Here is a 23,428-nt window from a genome sequence, read left to right on the forward strand (position 1 = left end):
AACAAAAAATAACACAGTATGGAAGATAGTCTTGTATTTTTCCGAAATATACTTAACGAAAATAATACATAAATCATTGGCATAACTTATAGGTAGTGTACATATAGGAGTTAACAAAGTCTAATTCAAGTACAGTTAAAGGTTTATTATTTTAAGTATAAAAAATAATATCTAAATAGGAACCCTAGAAGTATACATAAAGTGCAAATACAAGTATGATGTTAAGTTTAACTAAATCAAACGTCTCAGGTTACGACTCTAACCACTGTTCCCTGAGAAGTGAACGAGATGCTGTGTCATAGTAGTGACGCTATGGGAACACCGCTGCGTGATTGCGTCATGAACCACATTTGAAATCATAGCGGGACCAGGAAGCTATAAGGTGCACCCGCATCAAACAATGTCAGCTTCTGATATGTCAAAGCAAGTAGATAACAGGCATGCAGGAGGTATGGTATGTTAGGGCAACACAGTGTCTCGACGTACTGACAAGTGACTGTCTAATGTGAAATCATGACGAGCACAACTAAAATATGAGCACCTAGGACCCTGGTGTAGAGCCCAAGTCTAGGTTAAAAAAAATCACAAATGTGTGCGGAGAGGACCAGCTTTCCATATCACACATATCTTGAAAAAATACGCCTCACAATAAGGCTTTAGAAGCTGCCACACTCCTAGTTGAATGAGCTCTGAAACCCATAGGTAAAGGCTTACCAAATGCCTCATATGTAAGAAAGATAGCCTCAACTATCCACTTGCTCATACTCTGCTTAGATGCTGGGGACCCTCGTCTAGGAGTCCTGAAGCGGGGAATTTAGAATGTAACCCAGTCTAGGGTGTAGAAAAGCTTTCACAATACCTGCTGCAAACTCTAAACACGAAGGGGCTAAAGATCTCCTATTCTCTTAAGAAACATTAAAGCCAGAAGAAACACGTTTTAACATGAGAAATTTCTCTGGAACAGTTTCAATAGGCTCAAAGGGAGCCGTAGACAGGCCTTCCAGGACAACGGCCAAATCCAAGGCCAGTAACCCAGTGTAATTTGCAGGCCTCAGCGTCAAGGCACCGTGGAGGAAAAGCCACAGCAACGGGTCTCTCCCCAATGACTCACCACCTAAAGGTGCTCTTTTGACAAACTTTCTGCTTCTCGGCCAGCCAATTGATATTTAATTTAAAGGTACATTGTTTAGGAATTTCTCCCATCTAGCGGTAAAATTGTATTTTGCATTCAAACGAATTGTGCTCTCCAGCGCCTCGCTTTTCCAAATGCGTGTTGCATCTACGGTGGCTGTTATGTACCAAAAAGCTCTGACAGGATGTCTTCTAATAGCACTTCGTTGAGTTTTCCTTCGGGTGAACAGGTTTGTTATTTCAAACAAACTGCAACTTGACACAAAAAACAAACGAATGTTACAGTCAGGGGTGTGAAGTACCGAATTACAAATACTCACGTTACTGTAATTAAAGAAGTTTTTTTCAGAAATTGTACTTTTTTGAGCAGTTTAAAAATTGTGAAATTTTACTTTTACTTGAGTACATTTTAAGTGATGTATCGGTACTTTTTCTCCGCTATTTTCCTTCTGTTTGTGGTCGTTTTTTTGTTATCCATCAACGTGATTGGATCGAGTAATCGGTCTCGTGACTGTCATCAAATCAAATAAAGCATAGAAAACTTTAACCACCTATTCGTGCTGTTACTCGTGACTGCTGTGGAAGTGCATTCTTCACGCATCAATTCAATTCCAGATATCAGCGTCTTCCTCTAATATGCTAAAGGTACATTTCACATTTCTGCTTAATATGATATTTATTTGGCTGGCCTGTCTACAGGGCCTAACATTTGGTCTGAGTTTGGGGGTACTGCGTGACGAGTTCATAATGTGGTGAATTCCGGCTCCCATTTAATTCACAATCACATTATAGAGAGACGCGCGTCACAATATGTGCAATGCCGCGTCTCGCGCTCGCCATGCCGCCAGATTCAGAATCAGTGTACTCTATGAACCATGGCGTTAACTTGAACTGCATTTCTGTCAGTGCGTGACTACAGCTCGTTAATAAACAACTTTTTTTGATTGATGCATTATACAATACGTCTTCATTTGGCAAGTGCACTTGCGCAAAAACATTTTTAATGTTCAACTTTTGTTTTTTTGTGTGTGGATGCTGCTGATAAAACAGCTTCGCCGAGACTACAAAGAGACATGCATTTGTGTGTGTGTGTGTGTTTGTTTGTTTCTTTGTGTGTGTGTGTGTGTGTGTGTGTGTGTGTGTGTGTGTGTGTGTGTGTGTGTGTGTGTGTGTGTGTGTGTGTGTGTGTGTGTGTGTGTGTGTGTGTGTGTGTGTGTGTGTGGATGTGTCGGTTTTGCACTCTTGATGTTGTATAGATTCACCCCTTCACTGTTGTGTGCTTTTTTTCTGGATCGTGGCTGATTTGTAGATTGTACGCACAAAAAAACACGGTATTTTCACATTTTTGCCAATTTGCCATTCATTTCCTATGCGGGTCCATTTGGACCCGAAGGTCCTGAGTGTGACAATTTTTTTTACAACCACTTAGATTATTCAAATCCTGTCCCCAATTTTTTTGGGTGTTCATATACCAAGTACCAAAAAAGTCACAAAATTTCAGACCATTCCGATGAAGCTATGATTTAAAAAATATATATATTTAAATGCGTCGGGTCCATTTGGGCCAAAGGACCCCTCAATTTTCCTTACAAATTATATTATCAGCATTACAATGTGAGTAAATGTAGCCGTGTAAAATGTAAGGGATGATGCCACCCTTCTAGAACAATGTGCATTTACGTTTAAATTGTAACATATTTAATAGCATGGAATTAAAGTGTGTAATTAGTGTTAGCTCACTATCTTAGCCTTTTTCAGTGCATTAGGTGAGGTAATCTGATAATATTAGTGATTCTCATTTATCAAAACACTAACATTGGTACCGTTTTGGAGAGAAATTGGGTATTTTTTAATCTCTCTATTCAACCCATCTCATGGTGTGTGATGCTGAACTATGAAATATGAGTTTCTAAAGGTTTTTGAATTCTTTGCACAGTTATGAATATTGCTATGTTATGTGCAACAATAGCATGCTCAGGCCCAGTGGTCTTTCACCTAATTTTAAATGCTTTTTTTCCCCAAATAATATGATTTAAAATTGTGATGTGTCACGTCCGATGGGTGAATGAAGAAGACGGCGGTAGTCGAAGATACAAAATAGCAAAGGTATTAATTCAAAACAGGGTAGATCCAAGATCAACATAACAGTGTGCTAGTGCACAAACAATAACCAGCAATGAAAAGGAGTGAGAGGGGAACTTAAATACACAGATAATGACAAGAACAACAGGTGACGGTAATGATGATGATGATGAGGGTGATGAGGCGCAGGTGCAGGTGATGATGACAGGGGATTCTGGGAGGTGTAGTGAAGACACAGACGATGAAAGCGGTGAATGTGACATGATGAGTGTACTGATTTGATGCATTTTAAAAATATGGATGATAGATATTCTTCAATCTTTCTGACAAAGAACAAAATATAATGTGAATTATAGTATGTGCAATTTTTTTTTAATTTATAAATTGTAGTGCACAGTGTTTATTATAAGGGGTAGAATCCGCAGCTCAGTACTCACCACTCACTACTCATGAGTACTTTTAAATAAACTACTTTTATACTCTTACTCAAGTAGTTTTTTGGCCAAGTACTTTTTGCTCTACTCACACTACATTTTTTGGAATGTAATGGTACTTTTACTTGAGTATGTTTTTTAAGTACTCTTTCCACCACTGGTTACAGTATGAATTACTGACTGACATGCCAGGGCAGTGACAAGCGCCTCTCTCTCCTCTGCTCCTCCGTTTCTGCTGCTTTCAGTTAAGTGACGCTGGCTATGAACGAAAACGCGTTGTGGAAACGCGTTGGCCTAGTACTTTTTGACCCTGTCTCTATAGTTTTTCAAGATGGCAGAACTACATGTAAGCCTCCGTGGACCTACCTGTCACATGTATATAAATATAATAAATTATTTTACGATGGATGGTTTACGAGGATAAGTCAGATAATTGGCAGAGGTATTTGTACACCACTACGGACATATTTATGAATAAAAATATTGATTTAAGTTAATAAAATACCTAAAAAACTACACATTGTCCCTTTAACAATGGTACGATTCACAACCTCCATAAGCTCCTTGTAAGCAAGAGGGTGAGGTGACTAGTCCTCAACATCTCCTGCCTCGATGCTAACAACATCCAACTCCTCAGAGATGGATAGCTGCAGTGCCGGTGCCTCACTCAGGCTGGAAGAAACTGCTGAGCATGCTTTCAAACCCAGAGAAAAGGTACTAGATCCAGCAGGTGAGAGCAGAGAAAAGGCTACTACTAGATCCATTTGTGAAGCCTACGATCTGAACCCCACTCTAACGCGAGCCTGTGCGCCCTCCTTAAAGAGCACCTGGCAAACAAACAACACATAAATCACATAAAATGTGTATCCTCACCAGTAATGTAGCGATGGCAGTGAGAGACATACGATTTAAATTGCTGTGTGCTTGCCATTATACCCCTGTCTTAGTTGAAAATATAGTGCTTGTGACAAACAAACAATAAATAAAGACAATATGCAGTATTACAAATATTAAACTAATAGTGTACTGAGAGTATACTTCATGTATTTTCATATATAAAAAGTGGGCTAGAAGAGGACATTGAGATTGTGTTATTTTTGAGTCACTTCATCAGTTCATGGATGGATTAGTTTGGAAAACTGGGTCACACTGGGTCAATCGCATTGTTATATCAAGGCCATACATGCACACAGATAAAGAAGGATGTAGTTCAGTTCTTTCTATCACAATGTGTCCTGATATTCCCTCACATATGCACGTGCAGTAGCCTAACCCCCATTAATGCTAAAAATATTCTAATATTCTGATCTGAGCCTTCAGACGCTGCTGCAGCCCTGTTTGCTCCCGGGGAAACCTGACTGTGTGTTTGAGTAATTTCCACAAGGTTACTGGAGAACGCCATTCTGGCAGAAACTGGCCTCTCTTGAAGTGAACAGTCAGCTAAGAATGAGACAGCTAGCGGTTTGTCAGCCTGAGTGTGTGTTTGTGTGTTCTGCCTCGCTGACTCAAGTCCAGGCTTGTGATGATTAAAGGACGTTGAAGGTCAATCAGTGTCACCTCCTGACACACACACACACACACACACACACACACACACACACACACACACACACACACACACACACACACACATACATACTAAACACGGCCTACCCTTGTTTTACACAATAACAAACAGAGATGAAAGTGTTAGTCTCAGCCTAAAGCATCTCATAGTTTCGGCTGTTTTGACACAACAGATCAGGTGTGCTATGACAAGGCAGACAGCTACAGTATGTGATCCTGAGTGTGGCCAAAGTCCCTATCAAGGAAAGTCTATTCACACGGTGGGCATATTCGCAACACCTCCGGGCAGCTATTTCGGCCATCCAAGACCTTCTTAAATGGGAAATGAGTCAACTTTGGGTACACAACTAGTTTGACAGATAGGTTTTTCTTTTGTATTGTAACTACTCTGAACTGCGCTGTTCATTTTTATGAGTCACTTGTTAAGTGCTATTATTGCCGTAATTATTATTTACCTTTTATACATTAATGTAAACTGCCATAAAATTAGTTCATTAACTGTTGGCAAGATTTTAGAAAGGCTAAATTACTGTAGATAAAACAGTGATCAACTATCTAGGTGATCTTAGCTGCCAAGAGGAAGAGTTAGATTTTCATGAATTATTACAAAGGAAAATATTTATTTCTGACCAACATCGTGTATTTAGATATCAGACAGGGTCAACGGTGTAATTATGTTGGCTTGAGACAGAAATAGTTTTTCTTCTTCTAAGACTAAAGTTTCTGAGCTGTCTGGGTTTTGATTTCGGCAAATCAGTTTTGGCGAATTCAAACAAGTGATTATTGTTCACGAGTCCAACATCCAGCCACGCAAGAAAACATGAAATCTTCCAGAGGGAATAATATGCTGATGTGATTTGCTGCTCAATAAACATTTCTGATTATTATTAATGTTTAAAAAACAAAAAATGTCAGGATTCTTTGATCAGTAGAAAGATCAAAGGAGAATTATCTGAAATAAAAAAGCTTTTGTAACATTATAAATGTCTTTGCTGTCACTTTTGATTAATTTAATGCGTCCTTGCTGAATAAAAGTAGGCTATTACTTTTTTTACTTTCTTTAAAATGTAGTGTATAATGTTGCAAAAGCTTTCTATTCCAGATTTCATGCTATTATTTTTAACTATGGTTTGTGTGAAATGTGACTTTTTCATGACCTTAAAATTCGTTTGAGAATTAAATTGTACATAAATAGGTTAAGCAAACAAATGTGTTTATGTCTGAGAACCTTTTAAACGCACACGAACCTGAAATGACATATATTTTGAGCGTCTCTAATTTTCCTGTAAAGAACCACGATTGTCCCGTATTTTTCTTTTCTGAAGTTTGCAACCCTAGTAACAACATGTTAAAACATGCTAGAAACACGTTAGCAATATGTTAAAACATGATAGCAAAGTGTTAATTCATGCTAACAGTGTGTTAAATAATGCTAACATGCTAAAACATGCTAGCAATGTGTTGAACCATGTGAGCAACATGCTAAAACACTAGCAACCTTTCTATCTATCTTCAAACTGAAATCATTCAATCTTCAAGCTTTTAAAACTTCAAACTTTCTGGTCAGGCTATCTCAAGCCAACATCAAAGTTTGGGTCCAGCTGTCTTGACAAACTTTTTAATCTAGTTATAATTACAGAAATTAAATACAACTGTGATTACATGTATTTTTTTTTTAAATATGAGTAAAAAATTTAAAACATGTACACAATAAGCAGTGTATCAAATGATTAATTTTAAAGGTCGAACATAGTACTTAAAGAATTAATATAAAGTGGGACCTAGAGCTGTTTGTCACATGATCCTTCAGGAATCATCCTAATATGCTGATTTGCTGCTCAAGAACATTTCTGATTATCATCAGTTGAAAATAGTTCTGCTGCTTCATATGTTTGTGGAAACTGTGATTCTATATTCTACTAACAATAAGTCAATTTTACATCTGCATATCAGCTAACTCTCATTAGAGTATTAATAAACTGTCTGCTTAATATCTGCTAACTCTTTATTCTGATGCTCCTCAACATAGTTGTAAAGTTACTTAAAGTCATTAGAATGTCTATGTCAACTTACTTTACTAACCTTAACTTAACAGTCTACTTATACTCTGATGAGAGTTAGTTTACAGTTGCAAAGTTATTTATAGCTAAAGTCAGAAGTGTTAAGTCCAGGGGTCAGAAAGTAAAAGTCCTGCCAAATGTTTATTCCAGCCATGAACTCAGCCGGATGATTTCACTAATTAGTTGTATCTCCTGAAAAACTGCAAATCCAGGTGATTGGAACAAAATACTGAGGAGGACTTTTACTTTCTGTACCTGGACTTTACACCTCTGGGTAAAGTGGACCATCAAAATAAAGTGCAAAAAAAGTTGCTGTACATTTTTTAAAAGTGCACTTTGTAATAATATTAAGTGAAAATTTTTACTTCAGAGACGGAGGGATGAGATGAGTGATGTTTTACAGGTGCAGTGACTCTCTGATCTACAGTCACTGCATGCTGTGGGACGGCTATATTTACTATCGCAAACCACAACACCGGCCACAGGTGCACAGTATACCGACACAATGACATGCTAACAGCACACACACACACACACACACACACATTGCGGGAGAGACAGGGAGTCTGGAAGGTAAACCGCATATCAATCAAAGCGGTCTGACAGACAGACGGCACTTCCCTTTCACAATTACAGTATTTTTAGCCTCTTGTGTAAAAAATCGCCTCCTCAATCAAATCAAGTTTAAGGTGCAGCAGCGGAGCCATGACAATAACTTTAAGATAGAGTTAGAGTTAGTTTTAGAGTTTGTTTTGCTCGATTTATCAAACGGCAGCAGGCAAAAATTAAAAGTCAGATCGCTTAGAAAATTAATAACAATAATCACAATTTTGTGAAAATACAATGATTTCCAGAGACTTATTGATGCAGAACAATCCCTTGTGGAAAAGAAGTAAACTTTTTAAAAGTGTTTTTAATGCCACATCCACACGAAGCCGGTGCGTTCCCTATCCGATTATTTTTTTTCCTCGTTCTAAAAAAAAACTCCGTAAACACGCCGTCGTCTCAAGAAATATCTGCGTCCACACGAAACCACTGAAACCGACTGAAAACGGTGTAGTATATATGCCAGACCAGTATGGGGCGCTGTAATTGTGCCACAGAGATACACTATACACGGAGAAGAAGACTTTGAGCATGCGCCGACACGTGATATGACGACATCATCGTTTCACAAAATATACGGATTGGCTGTACACACGAAACCGCAAGGGTGTCATTTTCAGATTTATCCACTTTGGGACCCGGTTTCAAAAAATATCGGTTTCACTCTCCCAGAACGCCGGATCCGTGTGGACGAAACGCCAATACGATAAAAAATGTATACGTATACAGCGAAACGCGTCTTCGTGTGGACGGGCCCTGTTAAGAGTCATGATGGGTGTCATCAAGAGTCATAAACTCTATTTAAAGGGGTCATATAATGCCATTTTTATACAAGTTCATTTGATTTTTTATGGTCTAAATGAAAAGTTTGTAATATACTTTAATTAAAAAATTTCGTTAGTATTGTAAGAAAACACAAATTTTACCTGGTCAAAAACAGCTCTGTTTTCAGCACGCCATTTCAGTGCATATGCCTTTAAATGATAATGAGCTTCGCTCACTCCGCCCCTCTGTTCTGCGGGCGTTCATAACAGCGTTATGACCACACCGCACGTGGAGTGTTTCCTTGACAACAGTTGAGGGTATAGGAACAAAATGGCAGCGGGAGTCTCTGAGGAGGACACATCTGTGCAACCGTATCAGTTTGAACCGGAGTCGGAACAAGATGACGGCCCGAAGAAGTTCGACAATTAAGGCTCGAACATGACGTTTCTGAATGGTTGGTTATTATATTGTCACTTTGATCTATCTTTGTGTACTGGCAGGGTAGAGTAACTTAGTGAGATGTACGAACGCTATGTGTTTACTGATGCAAGTTATACGTACTCAGTTTGTAATAACACAATAACCATAACGCGTTGTTCATTATAAACGTGGGATTATGAATTATATTGAGAACGTCGTACATAGAAAACATGCCGTATGTACCCTGAGTGTAAACCTTAGCCGCATTCATCGTGAAGCGATTTGCAAAGATTAATATAAAGGTTAATACAATTTTACACTCACTTTTTCTGGAGGTTCAGCAGGGAGACATGAATAGTTGGTAACGATTCTTTTTTCAGGAGCAGCTTCTTATCAAAATCAGCTTTATAAGTTACTTCCTTCGTTAATAAAGCAGTCTGGTGAGAAAAGATTTGCGAATCGCGCAAACATGAAAGCATTGACGTTGCTCGTGGGAAATATTCCCTTCGAAAACAAAACTCAGCCACTGTGTCTTCAGCGGTTCGGATTTAGGAACATCAAAATTACTGCTGTGTTTGTCATTACACCCAAGAACAGAACACCACAATCGCTTAGACGCCATTCTGCTCCAGCGTATCAACAATGACGGACTATGATGACTGGTGTGGTGATGGTGCAGTGGATAAGACACATGCCTTTGGTGTGAGAGACCCGGGTTTGAATCCACTGTGAGACACCTTTGTGTCCCTGAGCAAGACACGTAACGTCCTGGTTGCGTATGCAACCCACCGTTCCCTGAAGGAGGGAACGGAGGACGTAGTCGACGCGACTGAAATGGGATCACGCTAGGGAGCCTATCGTCTTCGAGTATTATTGAACGAGCCAATACACATTGGCGTGCGAGATTTGCATCTCACACTCCGCCCCGCAGCGCGGGTATAAATACGGAAGTGGATGCACGCACCATTTGCTTTTCGCTGAGGAGCCGAGCGTAACTCGGAGTCAGCGGTGGTCCAGCGGTAGTGGCAAGGGGACTACGTCCTCCGTTCCCTCCTTCAGGGAACGGTGGGTTGCATACGCAACCAGGACGTTCCCTTTCAGTCGATAACGTCGGACGTAGTCGACGCGACTGAAATGGGATCAACCATTGAACACGCCACTAACGCTGCCACCTTCCAGTGCCTAGACAAAAAGCCTTCTGATCCTCCCGACGTTCTAGCGGAAAAGGACAGGGCTTAGGCCAGGAAGTCGCTGCTGTTCCACAAGACCCACTCAGTTAGACTTGGTAACACTGGGAAAGCGTGCCCAACATTGGAAGGAAGGGACGCTGCGGAGCCCAACCAACCCGAAAGGGGGGGGGAAATACACATATGAACTGGGCGGAGAGCCGGGCAGTATAACATATGGAATGTCACTGGGGTGGCTCCAGCCTAGAGAGGGGGGAGACACACCAATTTACAGTGACGGCAGGACTCTGCCAAGGGAAAGACACGGGCTCACCTTGGGGAGCCGTATCGTGGAAGAATACACATATGGGGTCGCCGTAGGGACCGCAACATATGGACCCAGCCTAACACAGGTTCCACACTGCATACGAGTGGTAGGCCTAACACCAGACGTTCCGCCACGTCCGACGTTGGGAGGGGTACGGAGGAGCTCAACAGGTTCCGGACAAGGGAATTCCACCGGAGCGAAATGGCGCACGTATCCGGTCCGTAAGAGGGGAATGGCGCAGCAAGCCGACACTGAACCGGGGCTCACGGTGTTACTGGCTTCTATGAGAAGAGAGCACACGGGAAGCAACCGGCTCGACACGTAGGCTATAGAATCTAGCAAACGTATTAGGTGTCGCCCAGCCCGCAGCTCTACAGACATCTGTCAGCGAGGCACCCTGCGCCAACGCCCAAGAAGCGGCAACACTCCTTGTGGAGTGAGCTCGCAGTCCGGGGGGACAGGGTTCACCCTGGGACTCATACGCCAAGATGATGGCATCCACTATCCAGTGGGGCAACCTCTGCTTCGAGACAGCCTTTCCCTTCCGCTGTCTCCCATAACAGACGAAGAGCTGCTCTGAGGTCCTAAAGCTTTGCGTTCTGTCCACGTACAAGCGCAGGGCGCGAACGGGGCAGAGAAAAGCCAGGGCTGGGTCTGCCTCCTCCGGGGGCAGCGCTTGCAGGTTCACCACCTGGTCCCGAAAGGGGGTGGTAGGAACCTTGGGCACATATCCAGGCCGGGGTCTCAGGATAACGTGAGAGTTAGCCGGCCCAAATTCCAGGCACGATTCGCTGACCGAAAATGCGTGCAGGTCCCCTACCCTCTTGATGGAGGCCAAAGCAAGTAGGAGAACTGTCTTTTGGGACAGAATTTTTAACTCTGCTACCTGCAAAGGCTCGAAGGGCGGTCTCTGCAGTGCGGTTAGCACCAGAGATAAGTCCCAAGAGGGTATAGAGGGGGGGCGAGGCGGATTCAACCTCCTCGCTCCCCTCAGGAACCTGACGATCAAGTCATGCTTCCCCAGGGATTTCCCGTCTACTGCATCGTGATGTGCGGCAATAGCGGCGACATACACTTTGAGGGTGGAGGGGGACAGCCGACGCTCCAAAGCCTCTTGCAGGAAAGAAAGCACGGAAATGACCGAACACCTTCGGGGGTCTTCTCCTTGAGAAGCACACCACTCAACGAACAGTTTCCACTTCAGGGAGTAAGCAAGCCTCGTAGAGGGGGCTCTCGCTGACGTGATGGTATCTACGACTGCCTGTGGTAGACTACCTAAAACCTCCGCGTCCCGTCCAGGGACCACACATGGAGTCTCCAATAGTCTGGACGCGGGTGCCATATGGTGCCCCGTCCCTGAGAGAGTAGGTCCTCTCTCAGAGGAATAGGCCAGGGAGGAGCTGTCGAGAGGAGAAAAAGTTCGGGGAACCAGGTTCGGTTGGGCCAATAAGGGGCAACTAGCAAAACCTGCTCCTCTTCCTCCCTGACTTTGCACAGTAGTTGTGCAATAAGGCTCACTGGGGGAAACGCATACTTGCGGAGGCCCCAGGGCCAGCTGTGAGCCAGTGCATCCGTTTCGAGGGAATAAAACAACTGGCAATGGGACGAGTCCGGAGAGGCAAACAGATCTATCTGTGCGGCCCCGAAGTGGTCCCATATCAGCTGGACCGCCTGGGGATGGAGCCGCCATTCTCCCGAGGCCACAATCTGTCGTGAGAGCTCGTCGGCGGCACGATTGAGCAGGCCAGGGATGTGAACGGCACGAAGCGACCTCAGATGCTTCTGACCCCATAGGAGGAGGTGGCGGGCGAGTTGTGACATGCGGCGGGAACGTAGACCACCTTGGCGGTTGATGTACGCAACGGCCGCAGTGCTGTCCGTCCGGACCAGTACGTGCCTGCCGAGCAGCGTCGTCCTGAGGCGTCTCAAAGCAAGGAGTATTGCTAACAACTCGAGGCAGTTGATGTGCCAATGCAGGTGGGACCCCGTCCAGGTGCCAGCTACTGCATGCCCGTTGTACGTGGCCCCCCAGCCAGTGTTGGAGGCGTCTGTGAAGACCACAGCATGCCTGGACACTTGTTCTAGGGACACACCGGCCCGGAGAAACGAAAGGTCCGACCACGGGCTGAAGGTTTGGAGGCAGGCCGCGGTGATTCTCACAGGGAGCGTGCCTCTCCGCCACGCCCACCTCGGGACTCGGTCGCGAAGCCAGTGCTGGAGTGGTCTCATATGAAGCAGGCCGAGCGGCGTAACTGCGGCTGCGGCTGCCATATGCCCCAGGAGCCTCTGAAACTGTTTCAGAAAAACCACTGTTCTGCCCTTGATAAAATTCAGGCAGTTCAGCACCGACCGGGCGCGATCCTCTGTGAGGCGCGCCGTGTGTTGGACCGAGTCCAGCTCCAAACCGAGAAAAGAGATCCTCTGCACAGGGGCGAGTTTGCTCTTCTCCCAGTTGACCTGAAGACCCAGCTGGCTGATGTGCTGGAGCAGCAAATCCCTGTGTTCGCATAACAGCTCCCGAGACTGAGCTAGTATCAGCCAGTCGTCGAGATAGTTGAGAACGCGAACGCCCTGCTCTCTCATGGGAGCGAGGGCTGCCTCCGTAACTTTCGTAAAGACACGGGGTGACAGGGCCAGCCCGAAGGGTAAGACTTTGTACTGATACGCCTGACCCTCGAACGCGAAACGCAGGAATGGCCTGTGTCGCGGCAGGATGGAGACATGAAAGTACGCGTCCTTCAGGTCGATCGCTGCAAACCAATCCTGGGGACGGACACATTGGAAGATGCGTTTCTGCGTCAGCATTCTGAACGGGAGCTTGTGAAGGGCCCGATTCAGGACTCGCAGGTCCAGGATTGGTCGTAACCCACCCCCTTTCTTGGGTATAATGAAGTACGGGCTGTAAAAGCCGGCCTTCATATCGGCTACCGACACCGGCTCTATCGCGTCCTTCGCCAGCAGGACCGCGATCTCCGCGCGCATGACAGGAGCAGAATCGCTCGACACTGAAGTGTGGACGAATGCCACTGTACCTGGGCGGACTCCGGCGGAACTGAATCGTGTAGCCGAGCCTGATGGTACAGAGGAGCCAGCCGGACGGGTTGGAGAGCACTTTCCAGGCCTCGACAAACCGAACCAGGGGGACCAAGGGTAACACAGGCATACCCGGGGTGGGGCAGCGCGGTGGAGGGCAGGGACCCGGCTCGGAAGGCCCGTGGGCGGCCTGAAGCGGGGTCTGAGTGAGCCTTGCTGCACTTACCTGTCTCCACGGGGCAACAGAGGACGGGAGAGAAGGCGGATGACCGGGTCCTCGACCGCCTCGTGTTGCGGGCTGGCGAACAAGAGGGGGCTGGGGGGAGCAAGGCTGTTCCACAGGGTCGCAAGCCGCCAGCCTCGCCCTCTTGGGACCCAGGGACGGAGAAATTCGCTCTTCTGACAATTGGGGTACCACTGGACTCCGGAGAACCAATGGTGGAACGGTAACCATCTGAAGAGCTAGTCCCCCCATCCCTGGGTGGCCTGTCTCAGGAACGTTTCTGACACTCGCCCCCTGGCTGGGCGGTGACTGAGACAGACTGGGCGGCCTGCCTGCTGCTGGTTCTACGCTGGGGCCTGGGTGAAGGCTGTTGCGGAGACCCCGCGGAACCGGAGGCAGCGGCAGGGGGGCGCCCTCGGCGACGAACGGGCGGAGGGACTATCTCCGGCGGCAGGGTGGAGGCAACAGCGGGCCGCCGGGATAGGGTGTGTCGGGGAGCCTCCGTCCGAACCTGGGTGGCAGAGAACTGTTGGGCGCAGCTCTCCGCCACGTCGCCGAACAACCCAACCTGGGAAATTGGGGAGTCCAGGAACCGAACCTTGTCCGCATCCGCCATCTCAACCAGGCTGAGCCAACGATGGCGTTCCTGGACCACCAAAGTGGACATCGCTAGACCGACCGCACACGCCGCGACACTCGTACCCCGGAGGGCGAGGTCAGTGGCGGTGCGGAGCTCACTCACGAGCGCCCGGTCCAAACTACCCTCGTGCATGTCCATGAGTGTTTTGGCCTGGTAGACCTGCAACAACGCCAAGGCATGCAAAGAGGAAGCGGCTTGCCCGCAAGCTCTGTAAGCTCTGACCGCCAATCCTGACGCGAACTCACAGGCCCGCGAGGGGAAACAAGGATCCCCCACCCAGGATGCAGCGACCGTTGGACATAAAAGAGTCGCAACAGACCGCTCCACTGGAGGGATAGCCTCATAACCCTTCACCGCTCCTCCGACAAGGGTAGTGAGGGAGGAAGAACTACTCAAGTCGTTTTCAGCAGTAAAAGGTGCCGTCCACGACCCAGTAAGCTCTTCATGCACTTCGGGAAAGAAGGGCACTGGGGCGGCGGGCTGAGAACCAGCACGGCCCGCCCCGAGATACCAATCATCCAACCGAGACTGAACAGGACACGGTGGAGGGCTCCACTCGAGCCCGACAGCCCGTTTCAGCATAGCTGATAACTCTGGATCCGGCTAGGGCAACATTGAACTCCCGGAGGGAGACAACGCAGCCGAGTCGTCATCTCCAGACATCAGCTCACCCTCCGATGCTGCAATCGACATCCTGTCCCCCAGGGGAGCCCCGAGTGGAACCGCTGGCCCACCCATTACAGATGGACCAGCAGATAACACCGGAGGCTCCAATGGTAGCAGTGGAAGGGAGGGGTGAGGAGCCCACAGGGAATGGTTACCGGGCGGGACATCCAACACTACCCTCCGGTCACCCATCCCATGCAGCACCCGGGGGTGGGGCATGGCAATGGGGACTCGCTCTCCGCGGACGAAGGCGAGTCTCGCCCTCAACACTGCGACAGTCATGTTCCCACAGTGAAAACATGAGCTGTCCACAAAAGCTGCCTCAGCGTGCTGTAAGCCCAAACACGTGATACAACAATTGTGACCATCAGAGAGAGACAGGGAACGACCGCACCCAGAAACGCACGGGCGGAATGACATCTTGAAAAAGACGCAAACGCACCCGTGTTGCTCTTTTAGGAAGTGAAAACCTCTCACCAGTGCCGGAGCACACAGGGGAATGACCGCGGCAACACTGACACAGGAATGGTGCACCCTGTGCCAGTGAAGCACTCACTTTCTCGCCCTCAACCGACCGTCAGACAAACAAACACAAACAGAAATTTGGTTGCTGTGAAAACAGCAGTTGAGAGCTTGAAGCTCGCGATCACCGCTGCACTCGCGCTGTAACCACCGACACCAGGAGAGACTTCCCAAAGAAGCGCCGACACACTCGCTCGTTGTACAACAACACTCTTCAGATCCAGACATGAAGCTCGGCTCCGAAGCGAAAGGCAAATGGTGCGTGCATCCACTTCCGTATTTATACCCGCGCTGCGGGGCGGAGTGTGAGATGCAAATCTCGCACGCCAATGTGTATTGGCTCGTTCAATAATACTCGAAGACGATAGGCTCCCTAGCGTGATCCCATTTCAGTCGCGTCGACTACGTCCGACGTTATCGACTGAAAGGGAACCCCTAGTTGCTCCAGAGGCGTGCGACCTCTGACATATAGCAATTGTAAGTCGCTTTGGATAAAAGTCAGCTAAATGAATAAATGTAAATGTGATTGACAGCTCGCTCAGGGCAGGGATCTTTTGAAATGCTGCTGTCAATCAACAATCGTGGGAGGGTGTCCAATTTAGTGACGTCACAAAATCGAACGGCTCAATTTGAGGCAGGGGAAAACATAAGGAGATTAAAACAAAAACACTAGATAGATTTTTATCATTATATGATGGTTGTGTACAGGCACTGCCATCACACATTTCAGTACAATCAACTTGAAAAAGTGCATGTACCATTATATGACCCCTTTAAGACTAAAGTGGCCTTTTATTCTATTAATGGTATATCATCTGCAAGTAGTTTTTAAAAAATATACTTTCAAGATTTGAAGTTGCACAAGCACAATATACAGTCCTACAAGTGCACACTACTTTTTCAGGAGGGATGCCGTGTCTGTGAGAGGGCATCTGTTAACCACACACAAACACACTCCCTTCAGATGAATGTCTGGCTGTGGAGATTTTCTGTGATGACAGAAGGGTGTAGTTATTTAGTGTTTCGGTTACAAAACCTGCAATAACCATTCATACCACTTTATGTGGAGGGGAAACAAGGATATGGAGTTATTTCCAGTGTAAGTCCGCGAAGCTGAATGGAAATGGATCCCTTTACACAAACTTTGCTTCCAGTAACACAACATTCCTATAACACATGCATTTCCATACATGCATGTGTTAGTTCTAGAGAGACGCAACACATCAACAGTCATGAGAGTCATGTGTGTGTGTGTGTGTGTGTGTGTGTGTGTGTGTGTGTGTGTGTGTGTGTGTGTGTGTGTGTGTGTGTGTGTGTGTGTGTGTGTGTGTGTGTGTGTGTGTGTGTGTGTGTGTGTGTGTGTGAGTGTGTGTGTGTGTGTGTGTGTGTGTGTGTGTGTGAGGCCGATGAGAGTCTGCACAAGTTACTCTTCTACTGATTAGACTCAGCAATACTCACTTGTTTAATGTGAGGTCCAGAATGAACTGGGATCCAAAGGCCTGAAGCTGGAATGAAGCCTGAGCGAGATGAACCTCCTGATGAAGAAAGAAACACACAGTCCAGATTTAGAGTCAGCTGGACGCTAGAATGACCAAACGTTTACAGATCAAGTCCCTCGAGCTGTCATAGGAGATGCACTCATTTCTGTGGTACAATCAAAACATTGTTAAGCAATTCTAAAGCAGTGTCTGAGCGATGTCATTATCATAGTAATAATCACAAACATGTCTTCGTATCAGGGCTGGTGAAATGTGACTCAGCCTGTCACTATACTGTCTATTTTCAGCTCATAATGTGATGTTGTTTTGAACGTATCTTTTGTTTTGCTTCCAGTAAGTTAATAAATACGAAAAAGTAATTAAATGATGCAGTGTCTTTTATTAAATGGTTGTGTAATATAGCGTTTGGGATTAATTTCTAGCCTCATTTATTTAAAATAATTATTATCAAATAAGGGGTGTGTGTACAGACTTTAGAATATTCACTAATTCATTAGAAGAATTCACTAAATGTAACATTTTTGGACACTTAATTGTGTGTTAATTGCAGAAATTTATTAAAATGGTGCTTTTTGAGCCACTTCAGAAGGACATCTTTATATGTAATGTCATAATTACTTCTATTGTCTTTGGAATATGGTTAAAGTGTACAGATGAATGTACTGACAAGCATTTATGGTTAAATAAAATATACTTGCATGTAATTTCTATTAAAACTTGAATGTCATGTATTAAAATATATTTATAATTACACATTAGTAGGTACTTAACGTGACCTTTACACATTCAATTAAGTGTAATTCTTCAAAGCACAACAGAAGATTATTAAAACGTAATGATTTAAAATGGATTAATAAAGTAAAACTTTTAATTCTACATTTTTACAAAGTGCACTTAAGTGTGTTAAGAAACAGTCATGAACTGCCATTAAATAAGTGGCATTTAATTCATTAATAGTATGCTATTTGCGAGCACAGGGTTTTTTATGTAGGTTCAATGTTTAAAGTAAGTGTACATTCAATAAAATGAAGTGCACATGTTTTTCACAGGGATCTAATGAAGGGATCCTGTGTGAGCATCCGCTTTAGCAGCTTTCAGTCCTCTTATCATTCCTCTTCCTGTTTACTTGCTTGCCATTGTAAACGCAACCATTCTGAAGTTGTGAGGCTAAAGGTCGCATAGTAATGGATGCCAATATGCAAACAGCAACAGCAGAACATAATAATATTAAGATCCTGGCAATATTTAGTTGATGCAAATATTTTATTTAGTTGTATTACAACTTTAAAAGCTCACACGTTGTTTTTGTTGTGCAGTCATTATTCAATGAGCATTAGTGTGACTAAATGTAATGAATAACGGATGGCATTTACAATTACTAAATGCAGTTAATAAAACTAGTATGAAGAATATGATATAGTTCTCAGCACTACATTTATAATGGTATAATGGAACTGTCCCACTTTATTATTCATATATAACGGCACTTGAAATTTCATTCATACATGGACAACTGCGCTTTAAATATTCTGTGTTTTCCTTTTTAAAAATCTGACCACCTTACTAGATGTCAACTCTTGTTCTACATTGCGTTTAATGAAAAGAAATGAGTGGATAATGCTTCATCTTGTTGCACAGTGCATGAATATCACATTTGGAGATAATTTGGCACATTCACTGTTAGCTGAGATCATGGCTAGATGAAAGAGGGAATGTTTGTTTCTTAAAACAGTTCTGTTGTGTTCTCTCAAGTGGGGTTTAATAATGCATGAGTTAGTGTTCAGTGATGCATAGAGTTTGATTGTGCTGGAAGCATTATGTTATGCCTGACAAATGTATGTGTTCGTTTACTTGGGTCTGAAAGTCCATAAGAAGAAGTAAAAATAGAAGATAATGTGAAAATACGAAAATTTTATCCTTACCAAACACAACAAGTCCCCTATCCTGCCTCAGCAGTGTCTTATTTAGATCCACGCACATTTCTACACTCTCAGAAAAAAAGGTACAAAAGCTGTCACTGTGGCTGTAACTTTTCATAAGGTACAACTTTGTACCTAAAGAGTTCATATTGGTCCCTCAAAGGTATATATTGTAACCAAAAGTGTACATATTAGTACCTAAATGGTACATATTAGAACCTAAATGGTACATATTAGAACCCTTTTGAAGGGTACTGTTCAAGTGACAGCTTTTGTACCTTTTTTTCTGAGAGTGGACATATGGACATAAGCTGATGTATCACATTGTGTAATGTTGTGAAGCTGCTCTCACCTGTCTGTGTGTGTCAGGAATCTTACTGCGGGTGTTCAGGTCATGGTAGGTGCTCTCAGAAGTTTCGTTCAGGTAGTAGATGAGGCGAGAGGGGTACGTGAGTGTGCGCTGTGAGTCCTGCGGGACGCTGGCATCGTGCGTCTGTCCCGCTGCAGGATCATCTGACACCGCTTCACTGGGGACCTCAGCCTCCAACACTGACAACACACACACACACACATGACTGAAACCGTCTGCACGTCTGATGAGCACTCCTGACACTAACACCATCTAAACTCGGCCAATCTGACACTGAACCTCAAATAAATCAGTGAGGAATGTACAGGAAGGCTTTGGTGTCAGGTGTACTGAATGCAGACTACAATACGTACGTCACAAGATTATCGGGAAAAGCCAGATCTATTTAGACTGTTCATAACAATGCCATGAAGCACTGGTACTCATGCTATCATTTCTTACATTATGCTATAAAATGTATTGCTAAGAGGCAGGACATGATAAGGGAGCATTGCCTTTTTCCCTAGGCCCAATGAATAAGTTATAACATTGAAGACGTTTATTGGGATCCCTCTCTACAAGCATTACTGGTTTTCATGAAATTCCCTCTGAGAAATAAAACCAGACTCAATGTGAGATTTCGAAAGTACATTTCTCAAGATAATATGCACAAGAGGACTCCAAGCTCTAAGCAGAATCAATCGAGGCATTCACGAGATTTAAAAAGAGATGCATTTCAACTTCTGCAGTCTCCTTTGTGAGCCCAGACCATTTCAAGTCTCAGAGACACACTGAAGCTGTGTTTGCATGTCTGTCTCTCTCAGTCAGGACACTTTGCTCCCTGCTGTCCTCCGCATTCACACACACACACACACACACACACGATGCCCTTGCAGAAGCACAACTCCCTGAAAACATCCCGAACCGGACACATTTGCGAAAGCACATCGCATTCCTTTATAAAACATATTACAACTATCAGGATCCGCACTGGCGGTCTGTGCAAGTTCAATACAGAGTGATTCGGTTAAGGTTAAGTACGTACCGGCTGACGCTGACGCCACGAACGGCTGGAGACGAGAAGCGAGGATGCACGCGAGCAGATTTGACAGTACTAGCACATACATGATTCATAGTTGGTCTATGGAATAGCGCGAGATTAACGTATGGATGCGGTGACTCGCTAGGGGCTCATTGTCCTTGATGGTCCTGATGGTCCTGATGGTGCAGAGCGTGAAGGCGGTGGCCAGCGCGAGATCTCCGCGGGCACGCTTCAGATAATGATGCTCCCGCGCGCAGGTGCCGTGCATCTGCACACATGATCCCCTGCCCTCTATACCAGCTGATATGCCCACACTTATTTGCATAAGATTATATTTTAAATATATGCATGCATACTACAGGAATGATAAGAAAAGATTATACATGATGTCTTGTACAGAGTTCATATATTAAAAAGATATATTCATGTTATAATGTTACATGACTTATATGATAGTATATTATAGTTAGGCTATAAGATCTAGGCCAGATCTTTTATAGGTCAATTTGGCTGTATGTACAGTATTAAAAGCTATGTAGCCTCTCTATAATTTTAATTCAATCATGAAAACTCTCAAAATAGTTTTAGCATTGAATATGGCAATGTTAATAAATTTGGTCTTGGTGGACTAGATCTGCTAGCATGTAAGATATGCTGCTGCTGCATAAATAGACACACATAAATCCCGTATAGAAGATGTAGGCAGGTGGAGCTGGGGAGGTGGAGGGGTTCAGACTAGCCTACAGCAAACACTGCAACACTGATACATATCTGATATCTGTACATCCGACCTACGTCTAAACACACATATCGATTCCCCTTTGAATTCCAAGCCACCACAAGGCGAGGACGACACGTTTATTCACAAAGATATCTTTTTATTGTTGTATGATGAGGCAGACATGCTTTTTATTGAGGTGGAAACTTTATATTTATCTTTGTAAAGAAAAGATATTGCGCGAACACAGACACATTCAGGAGCTGTTTCTTTTCCTCTGCCCGTGACTTTTATAAATAAAATAGCTTCGCTACTGAAAGCTACATTATCTTTCTCAGCAATGAGGTGATAACTCTGCTGTAATTAAAACAACGAGCTTCACTATTAGGTTACTCTCTCTCTCTCTCTCTCTCTCTCTCTCTCTCTCTCTCTCTCTCTCTCTCTCTCTCTCTCTCTCTCTCTCTCTCTCTCTCTCTCTCTCTTACTCTCTCTCTCTCTCTCTCTCCAGGGTGTACCAAGTAAAACAATCACGGAAAATCATATTGGGCTGGAATTAATGTAAACACAAATGTAAAAACTGTTTTCAAATCCATGTTATTGCCATGTTGATTTACATTTTGAGCTTTTAGGGGAAATTTCAGGCTTTCTGTAATAGTCTAGATTGCCAATTTGTTGGTAAAATATCTTTAAAAAAAATGTCAGCACATGTAATGTTTTAAACACTATTTTCTTTTACTCTTCATTTGTGAAGTAAAAAAATTACTTTAAAGAAGATCTACATTTATCATTTTCATATATGGAGATAACATGGAAAATGTGTCATGCTTTAATGTGCACGAAACGACCACTACAACCAGTAGATGGCTGCAGAGGACCACTCAATAGCTCATTTGCCATTTCCACTCCCTTTATATAGTTATTTTCGTGTGTTTTGCTTTTGGATTTATTCTGAAATAAATATTATAAAATATTTTAGCATATTTAATGCACTGAAGTATGATTTATAGCAAGAGTAGAAAAGTCACAAAAGTCTTATGCAATTTAGATGAAAGGAATTTAATAAATTATTTTAAATCCCTCACACTGGAACCCATTCTGAATGAATTACATATCTCAAATCGAACTGATAAGATTTAAATATTTATAGACGATCTTTTAGTTGAACGACTCCAGAAAGACCATGCCAGAGAACTTCAAAAAGCCAAGAAAAAAGAGAAGAGGAAGACGGAAGACAATGACCCATCTCCCTCAAGACAAGCTGATTCGGCAAGGCAAACAGATGATAAGGATCATCAGGCAGATGGAGAAATGGAACAAGCAATTATTATGTATAGTAAAAGGGTTTATTTTGGAATATCAATGTAAAAAGTTTGAGGGTGAAATGTCATTGTTGCAAAATATGCTTACATCACTAGAGGCATGATGCGTGCTTGCTTTGCCAGCTGAAATGTTTATGGTCTTCTTTGATCTCTCTGCACAAGCGGAAAAGTTTCAACAGATGTTGGGCTGACTGGCCCGTTTCTCTGACCTTTTAACATCAAGTGTGAAGGCAAGAGGGGAATTGTGGTTTTAACACCTGCTGGTGAAAGAATGGTTAAAAGTATATTAAGTTTTTAGACGTAGGTGGCAGAAAAATGTATATGTGCTTAGTGCAAAATAGCTTCAACTATGGAAAATAGCCAGATTGTTTACCCAATAAGGGATTGCTTTTTACAAAACCAGCCCCAAATTCTCAAGACGGCCCCCACCAAGCCATATAAAAGGTTTTGCTTCCTGTTGCTTGGGGCCGTATTTCGAGGTGAAGACCTATACGCTTTTATGTTATTTTTAACGTTTTAAATTTATTGTCTTTGTATTATTCTGAAACTTTTTAGTAAAACGAAACCATATCTTTGGTGATACGAAAAACTTTCAAAATAAGTCTCAGAGTGATTTTTCCTAGAAGTATCTTAACTTTTTGGTAGTTTAGATATTTATACTAAGCAAGAAGCCCAGTGGTACGGACCCAGGACTGGTTCGGACACCGCCGAGGACCCTGAAACGACCATTGACCTACAGGTAAGGGCCATTTATGACGGTAACTGGTTGTGGGAGGATCGTAGAGTTGTTTTAGATGGTTACAGCGGTATAAAACACAACAAGATGAATAACGATCTATAAATAAATGCATACACATTGTGTTCTTCTTTTGACGCTGTTGCTGCTGCGGATTGAAGAACACACTGAATCACACAGACTAAAATACATGGATGAGCCGTT

The 23,428-nt window shown here is 43.9% G+C and overlaps 1 protein-coding gene across 1 annotated transcript in view; it reads right to left on the reverse strand.

The window, feature by feature from the left end:
* Positions 1-20,719, reverse strand: part of adam23b (ADAM metallopeptidase domain 23b) — an 80,572-nt gene extending 59,853 nt beyond the window's left edge. The window contains exons 1-3 of the mRNA XM_077221469.1: positions 20,590-20,719; positions 19,413-19,609; positions 17,101-17,177 (exon numbers count right to left, since the gene is read on the reverse strand). Of these exons, the coding sequence (XP_077077584.1) occupies positions 17,101-17,177; positions 19,413-19,609; positions 20,590-20,719 (404 nt within the window). The remainder of the gene's footprint in view (positions 1-17,100; positions 17,178-19,412; positions 19,610-20,589) is intronic.
* Positions 20,720-23,428: the final 2,709 nt, after the last annotated feature.

Source organism: Siphateles boraxobius, unplaced genomic scaffold (assembly GCF_051911475.1).
Source record: "Siphateles boraxobius isolate OS27281-9 unplaced genomic scaffold, OSU_SipBor_1 83, whole genome shotgun sequence".
NCBI classification, from domain to species: domain Eukaryota; kingdom Metazoa; phylum Chordata; class Actinopteri; order Cypriniformes; family Leuciscidae; genus Siphateles; species Siphateles boraxobius.